The sequence below is a fragment of the Solanum stenotomum genome, chromosome 12, assembly GCF_019186545.1.
Source record: "Solanum stenotomum isolate F172 chromosome 12, ASM1918654v1, whole genome shotgun sequence".
Classification (NCBI taxonomy): Eukaryota; Viridiplantae; Streptophyta; class Magnoliopsida; order Solanales; family Solanaceae; genus Solanum; species Solanum stenotomum.
Window position 1 is genome coordinate 939,891 of NC_064293.1, and position 15,812 is coordinate 955,702.

The 15,812-nt window shown below is 32.7% G+C and overlaps 2 protein-coding genes and 1 long non-coding RNA gene across 7 annotated transcripts in view; 1 reads left to right on the top strand and 2 right to left on the bottom strand.

The window, feature by feature from the left end:
- LOC125846731 (vacuolar protein sorting-associated protein 2 homolog 3-like) overlaps positions 1-6,826 on the top strand; it is a 66,439-nt gene extending 59,613 nt beyond the window's left edge. For 2 of the 5 annotated variants that reach the window (XM_049526321.1, XM_049526317.1), the window contains one exon: positions 2,845-3,095. In XM_049526321.1, coding sequence (XP_049382278.1) covers positions 2,845-2,914 — 70 coding nt within the window. In that variant the 3' untranslated portion in view covers positions 2,915-3,095. Of the gene's footprint in view, positions 1-2,844; positions 3,096-5,199; positions 5,236-5,355; positions 5,412-6,573 lie in introns of those variants that run through there. The other 3 variants (XM_049526320.1, XM_049526319.1, XM_049526318.1) reach the window with 3 other exon arrangements.
- Positions 1-12,419, bottom strand: part of LOC125846736 (uncharacterized) — a 62,667-nt gene extending 50,248 nt beyond the window's left edge. Inside the window, exon 1 of the mRNA XM_049526329.1 lies at positions 12,234-12,419. Coding sequence (XP_049382286.1) covers positions 12,234-12,404 — 171 coding nt within the window. The 5' untranslated portion in view covers positions 12,405-12,419. The remainder of the gene's footprint in view (positions 1-12,233) is intronic.
- Positions 12,420-13,095: 676 nt separating this feature from the next.
- LOC125846744 (uncharacterized) lies at positions 13,096-13,712 on the bottom strand. Its single transcript, XR_007444392.1, has 2 exons — positions 13,453-13,712; positions 13,096-13,264 (listed from the first exon to the last, which is right to left on the bottom strand). It is a non-coding gene; the product is annotated as an uncharacterized LOC125846744 (long non-coding RNA).
- Between the last annotated feature and the right edge of the window lie 2,100 nt (positions 13,713-15,812).

The window sequence follows — 15,812 nt, forward strand, 5'->3', positions numbered from 1 at the left end:
TATGTAATAGCTATTAGAAATGTATCATAGATAATATACTTTCAGGCATGACAAAATTTTAGAATATTGAAATCAAAACAATACATTAATGAATCTTTAAAATATTGAAAGCATTCAAACTTGATACTAATATGATCATCTCTCTTAATGAATCTTTCAACATAATTAAACTTTCTTCTTCATTTTGATGATCTTGTACTAAATTAATGTGAACATCTCTTTGAAGAATATATCTTTGATCTTTATCAAAGTGAAAAACATATCATGTCACTATCTTTTCTATGATTTCTTATGGAAAAGATGAAGAATAATTTTTATTTTTTTTAAAGAGAAAAAAAACTACACTATTATAAAGAAAGAATGAGAAAAAAAACTACACTAATAGAAAGAAAGAATGTGAAAAATGAAAAATGAATATTCAACATTTCCATGGATGGTTGTAATTTATAGATTTGATAATCCATAAGAATAAGTTGAAGAGACATGTTATTTAAGTAGAGAATATGAATAGATGGAGGTTTTTTGTAACTCATTAGATTAAATTAGAATAGTAAATATGATTGTTTTTTTAATTTAATAAATAAAATATTTAATGAAAAGAATTAAGAAAAAAATATCAAAAAAGGAGAAAAAAGAATGGAGGCCATAGAGAGGTGCCACATACACCTTATCTATGTTTCCCCTTTATATTATATATATATAGATATAGATTTGGCTGCCCTTTATTACTTTTTTTTATTCACGTTTTGTTTGTCTGTATTTTATTAGAAAAAATCTTATCATTCTTAAGTTAAATTTGGGTTATTTTGTTTGTCTTTTTATTGATTTTTTCATATATATATATATATAATGGGTTACAATTTGTAATGTATGAATTAGACGATTATTGAGTCTGAAGTGGATTACAAATAAAAAATGAGTTTAGTATTGATCAAATCATCCAAAAATTCAACATTACCTAGCAAAATATGTTTCTTTTTGTTGGTAATATAAACATCACTTAACCATGTCTATTTACTTACAAAGTCACTCAACTACTTAAATATTTTTGTTTTAACCTCTAAATTATCAACTTTGTTATTTTTTTAATAATATGATTGAACTTTAGGCAAAAATGATTGAATTGAGTAGTCATATATAACTTCAAACTTTGTCAAGTTTAACTTCTGACATCACGTATCTTAAGTGATAATATATGTAGTTTTTTTTAAAAAAAAATAAAGATACACTTTTAATGGAAATGTTAAAATAGATTGTCTTATGAAAATTTTGCCATAAATCAGCCGGTCAAAATAAAAAGTTGTGTTAGTCTTTAATTTTAATTCTTCATGATTAAAAAAAGAATTCACAGGACATAAGTTTATATTTTTACATTATAATATCTTTTAAATTATGTCCCATATTTAAAAAAAAAAAAAACTTAATACTCATTAGACATTTATTCGATTACTAAAAACAAAAATTAAAGACTAGACAAATCGTACAATTAAATGGGTCAAAAGCAATATGAGTCCATAAAATATTGGGCTTACCGACATGGGTCAGTTTTGGGTTTATTTGGACCTTGAAAATAAGAATTGTAAATTCTACTGAATTGCTTCTTCTCTGCTCCCGCCGTCACACCGCCGTTACCGGCAGCGAGTAAAAATCTCCGCCGCCGTCAACCTCCACGTTGCTCCGTCATCTCACTGCAACTCCCCCACATCTACCGTGAATCAAAGTTAACGGAATTGAGAAAAGCCTCCATCTTTGCTCCGTCATCTTACTGTAACTCCTCCTTCTCCGTCGTCACACTGCCGTCGCGGCGAAGCCACTCAAATTATGCAAAATATGGAAGTAGACAGAGTTTTTATTGGAGCAGGGTGTAATAGAGCAGTGAATAACGTTTCATGGGGTGCTTCTGGTTTAGTTTCTTTTGGTGCCCAAAATGCTGTAGCTATTTTCTGTCCAAAGGTTCTTCTTTTTCCACTTTCAGCTTGAATATTTTTATTAATTTTTTGAAATTTATGTTTGTATATTTCTTAATCAGACAGCTCAAATCTTGACTACACTACCTGGTCATAAAGCTTCTGTGAATTGTACCCTTTGGCTTCCCAATAGCAAGTTTGCATTCAAAGGTACTGCCTTTTTTAAAAAAAAGAACTTACAGCCTGCTTGGATGGTTATTACCTATTGTATTGTATTGTATTGTATTGTGTTGTTAGTTTAAATATAATGTTTGTTTTGATTGTTCCTTAAATTTAAAAAAAAAAAGGAACTTACAGCCTGTTTGGATGGTTATTACCAATTGTATTGTATTGTATTGTATTGTATTATGTTGTTAGTTTAAATATAATGTTTGTTTTGATTGTTCCTTAAATTTTATTTTATTGTAGCGTTAAATTCATCTTTAGGTAATATAAGATTGATTTGGTGGGATCGCATGTATTTGCCTTTAAGTCCTTCATATTTTCTTGTCTTAAAAACACAATGCTAATATAGCATCTCTTTTCTCTGAGTCCTGAATTTTCTTTTGTCTTCCTTGAGTGGGTAAAAGAAAGCATTTAGTTGTAGTCTTTGCTTGAGAATTTAAAGAAACAACACTTGATTAATGTTCAATTACAGCCAGTTCTCCTGCTTGACTAATTATATTTTTGCCGATAGTGAAGATATGTCTTACAAGTGCCACAAGCCCACAAAAAAGGTGTTACCTGCATCACGGTGATCATGGTGTCTCAGCAAGAAGCTGTTTTTGCATCTGCATCCTCTGATGGCACTGTGAATGTATGAAGTGTTTTTTTCATGCTCTTTGATCTCATTAACTCGCTTCATGTACATTTCGTTGTTGTGCTTTCGTGCTGGCAGTTCGGGGATCGATGAACTGGGAAGAGATTGGCTGCACTTAGAAATCCTTGAAGTCAATATCTTGGACTAGTTCTTATGGAGTTTCACCATATATAAAGCATGATTACTGTCAGTTTTATGTACATAGTTTTGCTCCAAGAATGCTGTGATGCATCACTTGTTGGTCTTCTTTGAGTGATAAATGGTTGTCCAAAAGCTACAAACAATGTATTTGTCATTTGATAAAGTCAATCTTGGCATGACCTTCTTTCATCCCTTGTCATGAAATTTTTTACTTTCATGTGCTAGTGTGTGTGCATTTTGTTTAATAATGGTGGTATCTAGAAGCAACCTATGAAAACCTCGATTATTTCACCGGGTACGTGTTACCTTCCACCAACATAGGTATTAGGTAATTGTGCCACTGGTGGTTACTGGTTAGGCAGATGGGAAGTAATCACCTATTATAAGATAATTCGGGATTATTTATTTGTGTTGCTGACCCTCCACGTGTCCTTTTCGATTAAGGTTAGAGGCAATCAAATGTATAGCCCCATGGTTAGTTACGAGTGAAACCTTTAACGGATGATATATTTAAACTAATTCTCGGAGTAAAAGAGCTAAAGTGACCCTTTTTCGTAGATAATTATGCAAAAGATTAAAATTTTCAAATCTGGATCTGTATATCTTTGTAAGAGCAGGGGCGGAAGCACAACAATAAGCCAAGTGACTTATTATTAGGTTGCCACTTGGCAGTTTTAGGACAATGCTCTTCTAACAATAAAGGAACAACATAATTATTTGAATATAAATAAATACATACAAAATAAACAAAACGTTACAAACTTATTCTAAAAGAAATTTGAAACACAGCTCTGTTATGATCATCAAATCCAAATTGTTTGTATTCCTTGGCAAGTAAATGTAATCACTTGTCACGAACTCGTTTTTCTTCCTTGTTAATGCTCTTTCCTCTATTACACGATAAATATCTTCCTCTAATTTAACTCTTCTCAACGCTCTCTTTAAACTGCTGCAAAACCTCAGCACACAGCAGCGAGCAATCCAACACTCTGCCTTCACTTCTTTCTCGAGCTAAATAGGGACAACACAACACATTCTTCAGCTTGTTCAAAAATTTATTCATGACCAAGTCCGTCTTAGATTCTTTCTCGAGCTAAATAGGGACAACACAAAGGGGTAAGGTTTGCGTACACTCTACCCTCCCCAGACACCATTTATGGGTTGTTGTGTTCATCTTCATATACATGGAGATGGATCTCATGATGAGAGGGTTCCTGCACTCTTCACTGGTTGGTGGGACGCTACTTCTCGTTCTCTTTGTGGATAAATCAAAGATGTGGGTTATATTGGGACTAGCAGTTTGATCCTTTCGTGTTTCTCAACTCCTCTTTTCTTTGTTCCTTTTTCTTCTTGCCTCCATTATTTGGTTTATTTTCATATTACTCATTAAAACATGGCATTTGTGTTGTATGTGAAGTCACCATCATTCCTTCTAAATTTTAATAATTATCAGTTGACTCAATGCAGCAAATGGACCCTGCAAAGCAAGCGAAGGTGATGCAACATTTCCAGAGGCAATCAGCTCAATTGGATATGATGGTAAGACTGATTGCACATCATCTACTGATTCTAAAATAAAATCATATCTCCTTCATTTCCACTCAGATTATTAAAAGTCAACTCAATAATATGGTGTTGGTATATGTAGACTGAAATGATGTCAGATGCCATAGATGATGACGAAGCAGAAGAGGAAACTGAAGATTTGACAAATCAGGTATGCTTCTAAAATCCCCATTTTGTAATGACTGAAAATAGTTAGTGGACGTGCACCAAGCATGTGTATTTACTTTATGCTATAGTTGTTGATTTAATTGAAATTATCCATTACGTATTGATTGCTCTAGTGATGCAAGTCTTCATAAAAACTCGGGAAAACATGTGATTTGTCTTATATATGTCGTTCATAAAAGTCCCCAATGTTATCTTCTATCTCAAATATACCCCTGAAATAAAAAAGGTCCAAATATGTCCCTCACACTAAAGGTGGAAGCTGACTAAAGGTGGAAGCTGCATCGGGGTATGTTTTGGACCTTTTTAATTGTTTAGAGGTTCAGTAGAGTCCATTTAGGACCCCAGGATCTCAGATTCAAATGGCGACGAAATTTTGCACCATATATTGCATATGTATTTTCATTGAAAATGGAATGACGATTGAATGTGGAATATTCTTTCTAGAAATCAATTAATTATGAAATGCATTAAAAAATATATATATATACTAAATTTCTTTACACATGGTCCCACCTACTTATCGGCTTCTTGCATGTTAACTCAATCTTATTTTTGCAGGTCCTTGATGAAATTGGAATTGATGTTGCCTCACAGGTTAGTTTTTTATTATTGTTTCACATTGGAAAAAGTTGTATTTTACTTGCAAGAAGGAAAGGAGTTAAGTGCCGACAATTACCGTGTTAAATTGAAGATCCCGTGTTTTAATCTGGACAGATGTCAGCAGTTCCCAAGGGAAAAATTTCTGGAAAAAGGACTGAGGAATCAAGCAGGTTCGTCTTCATTTTCTTTTGGGAAAATGCATTAGTATCCCTCCAGCCTATGTCCGAAATCGCAGAGACACACCTAACCTTTACTAAGGTCCTATTACCCCCCCCTCCGAACTTAATTTATCTATAATATTCTACCCCTTTTCGGCCTACGTGGCACTATCCTTGAAAAAATTGTCAACATGCGCTGAGCCCACAAGATAGTGCCACATAGGCCAAAAAGGGGTAGAATATTACATATAAAATAAGTTCGGGGCTAATAAGACCTTAGTAAAGGTTAGGTGCGTCTCTGGGATTTCGGGCATAGGCTGGGGGTACTTATACATTTTCCCTTTTTTTTGATATAGTCTTTTTGTTACTTTATTGCCCTTGAGTTTGCTCTGAAGGCAGGATTGAAAGAAAAGTATGCTTTAGCTTGAACAATGAAGTTAAACCATAAAGATAGTGTAACGAAGATGAATGTGTGGTAGGCACACGACATGGTTTGAATTCTATTGATGAATTAAGTTTGGTATTTTAATGGAGAAGGACAGTGGAAAGAGGTTCAAATATCCATCGAGTTTGAAGCTAGAAACAACATATTTCTCAGATATTCAAAAAAAGAAAGAAAAAAAACCTACAGAGCTAGGTTTCACTAACATGCTTCCTTTGCTAGAAATTGCTAGCCTAGTTAAAGCCGTGCTAGTCTTCACTCGATTATCTTGGTGTTGGAGCTGTTGATCTGAGCTATCACTTTAATCTCAACCGAGCTCAACAAATCGAGTGTAATCTTTAACAAGCTCTCGGCGCTTCAAACTTACCAATTTGGTGAAACAATTAAAACCACAAAAATTGTAGGCCAACTATGTCTGAGCTACTTTGAAAAATTGAAAAGGAGAATTAAAAGACTAAAACGGAATACATAATAGGAGCTATTACAACTAGGCAATAATGGTAAATGATGAACTAATTTTGACTCAAGTACTACTATATCCTCGAGCAAAATTACTAGACATCTTGAGTGCACTGCTTGTTAACAGATAAAGTATGTTGCGGTTTCGGTTTTATATTTTTCTTTTCTTCCTGTAAATAATTGTATCATATTAGTATGAAGTGCTTTTTTCATGCTGTTTGATCTCATTAACTTGCTCATGTACATTTTGTTGTTGTGCTTTCGTGCTGGCAGTTCTGGGATCGATGAACTGGAGAAGAGATTGGCTGCACTTAGAAATCCTTGATCTCAGTATCTTGGACTAGTCCTTATGGAGTTTCACCACACACAAAACATGATTCCTGTAAGTTTTATGTACATAATTTTGTTCCAAGAATGATGTAATGCATCAATCCGTGATCTTCTTTGAGTGATAAATGATTGTCCAAAAGCTACAAACAATGTATTTGTTGTTTGATAAAGTCAATCTTGGCGTGAGTTTCTTTCATCTCTTGTCATTAAATTTTTTACTCTAATGTGCTAGTGTGTGTGCATTTTGTTTAATAATGGTGGTTTGCAGAGCAACCTATGCGAACCTCGATTATTTCACTGGGTACCTTCCACCAATATAGGGTATATTGTTTAGGAGGTTACAAGCAATTCCCTTCAGGATCCAACAATGCCTAAGAATAGTCATGCTCTTTCACGAACATATGTGCATTTGTTCAATTTACGACCTCTAAATATTACAAACTAATTCAATAGAAATTTTAAACACATCTCTGTTACGATCATTAAATTCATTAACAGGAAAAGTTGCCTTATCCACTACAACCTTACCAGTTACGTCAAGGCTCCCCTTATCAAAAAATAAAACATGGCCTCTCTCACCTCAATAACTAGCTTTGGGTGTGAGTTAACCAGTTAAGCCCAAGGTTGTTACGTATTCTTCCTTGTTAGTTCTCTTTCTTCTACACACGTTAAATATCTTCCTCCATTAATTCTTCAGCTCTCTTAGATTCTTTAAGGTGAGTATTAGTGCCACGTAGGCCGAAAAAGGATAGAAAATTATTTATAAAATAAGTTCGGGGGTAATAGGACCTTACTATAGTATAAGTGTGTCTCTGGGATTTCGGGCATAGATTGGGGGTACTTATGCATTTTCCCAATTTAATATTTTCATTTTATATCTATAAAATCCAATTATATTTTTTCATACTATTAAATCCAATATTATTTTTTCTTATTGAAATTTTATGTTGCACTCTATAGGAATTTGAATATAGGAATTTGAATACTTGTATATATTAATTTAATTTCAGACTATGTCATACAATTTTTTTAGAGAAAAGCATTAAAGACACTCGTAAATTCAACGCGAATTATTAGTTTCATTCATGAACTACTGACAACCTTAAAATAACTCAAACTAAATACGAATGTTTAATTATGTAATTAATGTAATTTGTCTTATAAAACTAAAAAGTCAAATTCACAATTCAAATGTAAGATTATACTAATAAATATGGATTTAATTTAATGTTGCAAGTTACGTTTAAAAATAAATTGCTAATAAATCTAGTAAGTATCAATAAAAATCTTACGTTATAAATGATAATAACCAAACAAAAATTTAATTTCTTCCCAATATAACAAAAATGATTTTTAGCGGCAATAAATATAAACATTAACAAAGAGTGCTAAAACATTTACCGACATTAATTAATTGTCATTAGATTCAATTTTGCTATAGGCTTTAGGGACACTTACAAAGAGAGCTAATTATCATTAAAAGTACATATTTAGCGACAATCAAGCTATTACCGCTAATTAAATATTGCTAAAAATATTTTTAATATAATGTCCATACGTTAATGTTAATAAATATTACATATAACTAAACAATGTTTAGATAAATAAATAATGGTAAGTTGAACGAAGGGTAGCTTTTTCATCATCACTTTAATATACACTAATCATAATGGCAAAAACGTCTACACAGACAAAATATAACAAAACATCTATAAGAAATAGAACTTTTCGCCGAGACAATTGGTCAATTGAAACTTAAATAACTAAAATACCCTTCAAAATGCCAAGCAGGCATGTTGATACCAACAATTCCAATGGCTCTTCTAATATAGTAGATATAGAATATCATTTTTTTTTGGCGAGTTTTACATTCGAATAAGTTATTTATTTTCCCTACTTGAACCATCGTCGTTTCAATTTGAAACACAAATTATTCACAAACAACTGAGACTTATGGGTTTCGAGGAGTGAACGTAATTTTACAGTAAGTGGCCTATCTGTCAATGAAATGTGTAAAAATTAGGTGATTTTTCAATCCGCCTAGGAAAGTCGTATTGCAAAGGGTATTTTATTTTTATGAGACCTCCAAAAGTTTCAAATTTCTCATGCTCGAATATTTTGATAAAATTAAATTTCAATGACTCAAATCAATTTTACAAATATATAAAAGGAATTTCTTCACTCGGATTATTTTTTGATATGAAGTATCTCGTGGAATTAGTTAGAATAGGTAATGATCCTTGAAGAAAATTGGATCGCAAATTAATAGTGTTTTATTAGATATAGATTAAGATATCTCAACCTTTGAGGATGGCTTGTGAATATTAAAAAATCTAATCCTTTCCCTTTAAATGCGACCACTTAGAAGATGGTTTGCGGATTAATTATTATGACTTATAGTACTTTTTACGCAGTTTTTAAATATATAAATTTTATTTTAACAATTTAAAGACTCCATGCCTAAATTTACGATAAAAATTAAAGGATTTTACATTATAAATTGAGATAGAGGGAGTAAGCTTCGTAAGATTGTTTTCGCAAAGAATAATTAAACACATTTCTCTAGTCCCAAGAATTAAAACAAAATAAATTGCAAATCAACAGGAAACGTGCTTTTATCAAATTTGCAAATTTGGCAGCTATCAGAGAAAATGTAGTCATTCTCGAGTCAAATTTTGAGTTGTTTCAGTCAAAGACTTGGTCAAAAGTGGCCAAAATAGTTTTGTTTTCAGACATCGGTCATGATCACTTTTAATGTATGACACAGACATGTCTGGTTCACAATTCTCATCTCTATAATAGTGGATCATATCCAACAATTCTCAGTCTTAGACGTTACCATGATTCGTAGCGTCTTTGTTACAAATTTGGGTTGTTTGTTCTTGTCTTTTAAAAAATGTTGTCATTTTTCAATCTGTCTTAGCCGTGTTGAGAAGGGTGTTTTATTTTGTTGGGATCTGCTAGATGTTGATGTCTCATGATGTGGAACTTTTGAAAAATGAATAAAGAAAATTATGAGATAATGGTAAAAAATATATGTGAATATCACTTGTTTTTGCGAGTTTTATATTCGAATAATAAGTTATGTATTTTCCCTACTTGAACTATCGTCATCTCAATTTGAATGAAATGTGTAAAAATTAGGTGATTTTTTAATTTGCCTAATAAAGTCATATTGCAAAGGGTATTTTATTTTTATGAGATCTCCAACAGTTTAAACTTTCTCATGCTCGAATATTTTGATAAAATTAAATTTTAATGACTCTCAAACGAGTTTACAAATATATAAAAGGAATTTGTTAATAGTGTTTTATTAGAGATAGATTAAGCTATGTCAACCTCCAAGGATGGTTTTTGAATATTAAAAACTCTAATTCTTCACTTTAAACGCGACCACTTAGAAGATGATTTGTGGATCAATTATTATGACTTATAGTATTTTTTATATAGTTTTTAAATATATAAAATTTATAAATATTTAAAGACTGCATGCTTGAATTTACGATAAAAATTAAAGGATGGCTCTTGAAAACTCAAACAATGCATTATAAATTGAGATAGAGGGAGTAAGCTACATAAGATTGTTTCCGCAAAGAATAATTAAATACATTTCTCTGTTCCCAAGAAGAAAATTAAAATAAATCGATGATCAATAGGAAACGCGTTTCCTTTAAATTTGCAAATTTGGTTGCTATCAGAGAAAATATGTTCATTCTCAAGTCAAATTTTGAGTTGTTTCAGTCAAGGACTTAGTCAGAGTGGCCAAAACAGTTTTGTTATTAGACATCGGTCATGACCACTTTTAACGTATGATACAAACATGTCTGGTTCTCAATTCTTATCTCTAAAGTAGTGGATTATATCCAATAATTTTCAGTTTTAGATCAATAAAACTCTAGGCTACAGTATCTCTAATTCATGTAGTAGATGTCAAGAGTTGATTTTTCACATAATCATTCAACTATTCGGAAAGTTGCTTTTCTTTGGTTTGTTACATAAAAATTACTTAATTATTGTCATTTTGACGTATAAAGTCACTTAATCAATTCAAGTTATATTTTCGTTAGATAGTGATGGTGTGGAATTATTTTCAAGCTCTTTTAAAAAATGAAAAGCCAACAATTCTCCATCATCCAATGACTTAGTCAAAGTGGCCAGAATAGTTTTATTATTACATATTAATACAGACATGCTTGGTTCTCATTTTCCTTTTTAAAGTAATGGACTATATCCAACAACTCTACGTCTTAAGCCAATAAATTTCTAGATTACATTATCTTTAATTTGACTAATGAGAATTTATATAGAAGGTGTCAAGTATTGACTTCTCATATTATCATCAATTATTCAAAAAGTCATTTTTTCTGTTCTTTATTTTGTGATAGAAAAGTCACTCAATTATTGTCATTTTTCCGTATAAAGTCATTCAATCAATTTAAATGATATATTCAAATTAAATTTGAATATCATTTTCTTTGCGAGTTTTACATTCGAATAATAAGTTATTTATTTTCCCTACTTGAACTATCGTCATCTCAATTTGAAACACAGATTATTCACAAACAACTGAGACTTATGGTTTCGAGGAGTGAGTGTAATTTTATGGTAAGTGGCCAATCTGTCAATGAAATGTGTAAAAATTAGGTGATTTTTCAATCTGTCAAATAAAGTCGTGTTGCAAAGGATATTTTATTTTTATGAGACCTCCAAGAGTTTCACATTTTTCATGCTCGAATATTTTGATAAAATTAAATTTCAATGACTCTCAATTGATTTTCCAAATAAAAGAATTTCTTCACTGAGATTATTTTTTGATATGATGAAGTATCTTGTGGAATTTGTCGGAATAGGTATGACCCTTGATGAAAACTGGATATTAATAGTTTTTTTATTAGAGATAGATTAAGATATTTCAACCTCCGAAGATGGTTTCTGGATATTAAAAACTCCAATTCTTTCACTTCACACGCGATCACTCCGAAGATGGTTTGCAAATAAATTATTGTAACTTATAGTACTTTTTCTGTAGTTTCAAAATATATAAATTTTATTTTAAATTTTTTTGAAAGACTTCATGCCTGAATTTTTGGTGAAAATTAAACTATTTGGCTCTTGAAAATCCAGACTATGCATTATAAATTGAGATAGTGGGAGTAATCTTCATATGATTGTTTTCGCAAATAGTAATTAAACACATATCTCTGGTCCCAAAAAGAACAGGAAACGTGTTTTCTTCAAATTTGCAAATTTTGTTGCTATTAGAGAAAATGTGGTCATTCTCAAGTCAAATTTTGAGTTTGTTTTGAGTTAACACATTTAATTCAGCCAAGGACTTAGTCAAAGTGGCCAAAATAGTTCTGTTATCACACATTGGTCATGACCACTTTTAATGTATGATACAGACATGTCTCGTTTTCAATTCTTATCTCTAAAGTAGTGGACCATAGCCAATAATTTTCAGGACTAGGCATGCTCCATCTTAGACATTTGATATTAATCTTAGGCATGAATCTCTCAACCTGGTAAGGAATATTTTTCCATTGATGGAAGAATTGCTCTTTAGGAGATGGAACAGAGAGCAACATCTTGATTTGTTGGATAACCTGATTACATTTACTGCTAACACAAACATGAATTTGTAGTTGTAGTTGAGGCACATCAGCTATATCTTCTTGATTTTGTGCTTCCTGTTCTTGAATCTCTCCTTCATTATGTTGAGTCATAGAAGCAATTTGATGTTGCAGAGGCACAATAGCCATTTGCTGCTGCATCATCAAGGCATTGTGTTGTAACTGTTGTTGAGATTGAGTCATATTGGCAACCTGTTGTAACATGAGAACACCATAGTCATGGTAATGAGCCTTGTCAGCCATTTTGTGCACCATTTGTTCCAGAGTTGGTTGAGTTATTAAATGCATCGTGTGAATGATTAGACGGAACTTCCCTGTTGTTAGGGTCATTTTACAATATTCTGTCTTGCCAGTGCTGTTTCAAACTAACTAGTATACCCCCTTGTATCTGGAAATAGAACACACAAATGTTTCAAACTAACATTATTGCAATTGGCAAAGGAAAGTTTCAAAGTGCTACGAGCACAACAAAGAACATTATTGATGAATGCAAATGACAAAAACAGTTTACTTTGAGTAAGCCTGTTTGTATAATAAAAGGCTAAGCGAAGGGCTGGACCACAAGGGTGTATTGTTATTTGTGTGCAACCTCACTCTACATCTCTGCAAGAGATTGTTTCCACGACAACTTTATCACAAAAAAATAAAACTTGGCCTCTCCCACCATAATAACTAGCTTTGGGGTGTGAGTTAACAGTTACGCCCTAGGTTGTTACATATTCTTCTTTGTTAGTGCTCTTTCTTCTATCACACGCTAAATATCTTCCTCCATTAATTCAGCTCTCTTAGATTCTTTGAGGTGAGTATTATTGATCCGATAAATGCATACACATCATTCAATACACACAACATTTATTGTATATCATCAAAATTCATAATATTACATTTTCCCAGGTTAAGAAAAGCTTATAAAACTAAAAATCAAATCCAACAATCATAAGCTGCAACATAGGAAGAACCAAATCCATTACTCCAACATCTTCTTATTCTTGGCACCTGAAAATCTGAAAAAAATAAGAAAGTGAGTCACACAACTATAAATTTTTAGCCTTTGTTATCACAGCTTCCAACTGATTACTAGCAATTCGTATCAGCGTTAATAAGTATTTGTTGATAACAAAAACCATAAAACCTAATATATTAGTTGTTAGAATAAACTAAAAAAGATTAGTGTAGATCTTAGCTTGAATACCTGAAGTTCTGAAATCAAATTCTTCTTTACAGGTAACTTGTCTAGAGGCGATTATTTCTTCTTCTGTAATTCTTTTGACCTCGCTGCTTCTTTCTCCTTCGCATGATAATTTTGTGTTCCAGTTCTTCAATGATTCTTGCAAGCCATCTTAGATTTCCAGTTGAGATCAAGAAATATATTATGGATAATCCAATACAAAGTCCACTGCCATAGCCCATCAGAGCTGCTTTCCAAAAATCATTGAAAAATTCAGAATTTCTTTCTTGATCTTCTAGCATAGACACTGTATAGTTTGTCTCTGACCCAGGATCATTGCCACAACCTTTTGAAATGGGGAATCCACGTACTCCATCATTACCATCAAATGAACTTTTCTCAAAGGTATGAAATTGGGGTCCTTGAGGGATGCATCCTTGGAGATAATTGTGAGAGAGATTTAAGAATTCAAGAGACGTAAGAGAAGCAAGTTGTTGTGGTATCTCTCCTGAAAGCTGGTTAAACGAAAGGTCTAAAGATTCCACTACAGATAAATTTCCAAGTGATTGTGGTATATGACCTTTCAATCCATTATGAGACATATTCAATACCCGAAGAGCTATGAGATCTCCTAGAACACTAGGAATATGTCCTTCAAATTTGTTGTTTGAAAGATCGATAACTGTGTACAAAGACAAAATTTTCACAACTTCAAGCTTCAATCCCTTTGATACAACAACTATTGAGTCTTCGTAAGCTCCACCTCCTTCATAACTTGGTACCTTCATTGTTTGATCAATTGTCCTCATGCCTTTCAAATGCTGAAACAAACTCGTTGGTAAGTCTTTCGAAAAGACATTGTTAGAGAGATCTATGATTCGAAGATCAGGAAACATGATTTCAACCCCTGAAGATCTTATAGGTCCATGCAATTTATTCGATGTCAACCTTAAAACTCTCAGCTCTGGCAAAGTTCCCAACCACATGGGGAATGTATCATTGAGATGATTATCTCCTAGATCAAGAACTTGCAGCTTTTTGCAATTGGCCAAAGACCGAGGGATTTCCCACTCTAGTTCATTGCCATGCAAGTTGAGACTTATAAGTGAACTTCCAATGCTAAAATTTGTTGGAAGAGTCCCAGAAAGTTTGTTATTCTGCATATCAAAAACCTGTAGGCTACTAATATTGCCAAAACATTGTGGAATTGCTCCCTCCAGATTGTTTCTGCCCAAATCTAGAATTTGTAGTGACATTAAATTGGAAATAGATGAAGGGATCTCTCCGCTGAGATTATTATGTGACATCATCAAAACCTGGAGGCTGCTGATATTACCCAAACATTGCAGAACTTTTCCCTTCAAATTGTTTCTCGGCATATACAACACTTCCAGTGATGTCAAATTGCACACAAATGAAGGAATTTCCCCAATGAGATTGTTATCATTGAGAATCATTTTTTTCAGATTTCTCAAATTGCTAAATGAAGCAGGAATAGATCCATTAAGAGAGCTATTACCCAAATATAGATAAGTAAGAGAACTCAAGTAACCTATTTCTATGGGAATAGAGCCAGAAAGCTGATTATTATAAAGATACAAACTAGACAAGTTGTTCAGATTCCCCAATGAAGCAGGAACAGAGCCAGAAAGCTGATTATTATAAAGAAGCAAAAAAGACAAGTTGCTCAAATTCCCCAATGATGCAGGAATAGAGCCATTAAGGGAGTTATTACCCAAATGTAGGACATTAAGAGACCTTAAGTAACCTATTTCTATGGGAATAGAGCCAGAAAGCTGATTATCATAAAGATCCAAATGAGACAAGTTGTTCAAATTCCCTAATGAAGCAGGAATAGAGCCATTAAGGGAGTTATTACCCAAATGTAGGTCAGTAAGAGACCTTAGGTAACCTATTTCTCGAGGAATAGAGCCAGAAAAGTGATTATCATAAAGATCCAAATGAGACAAGTTGCTCAAATTCCCCAATGAAGCAGGAATAGAGCCATTAAGAGAGTTATTACTCAAATGTAGTTCAGTAAGAGACCTTAGGTAACCTATTTCTCGAGGAATAGAGCCAGAAAGTTGATTTTGATAAAGAAACAGAAAGGACAAGTTGTTCAAATTCCCCAATGAAGCAGGAATAGAACCAGTAAGAAAGTTGCTACCCAAAGAGAGCTTTGTAAGAGACCTTAGGTAACCTATTTCTTTAGGAATAGAGCCATTTAAATGGTTGTCAAATATACGGAGGATCTGAAGTTTGGCTAGTGAACCGATTTGTTGTGGGATTGTTCCTGAAAACTGATTGATGTTCAAGTTAAGAAAGACGAGATTAGTGAGATTACCAATCTCAGGTGGAATGGTGCCTGAGAAATTGTTCATGCT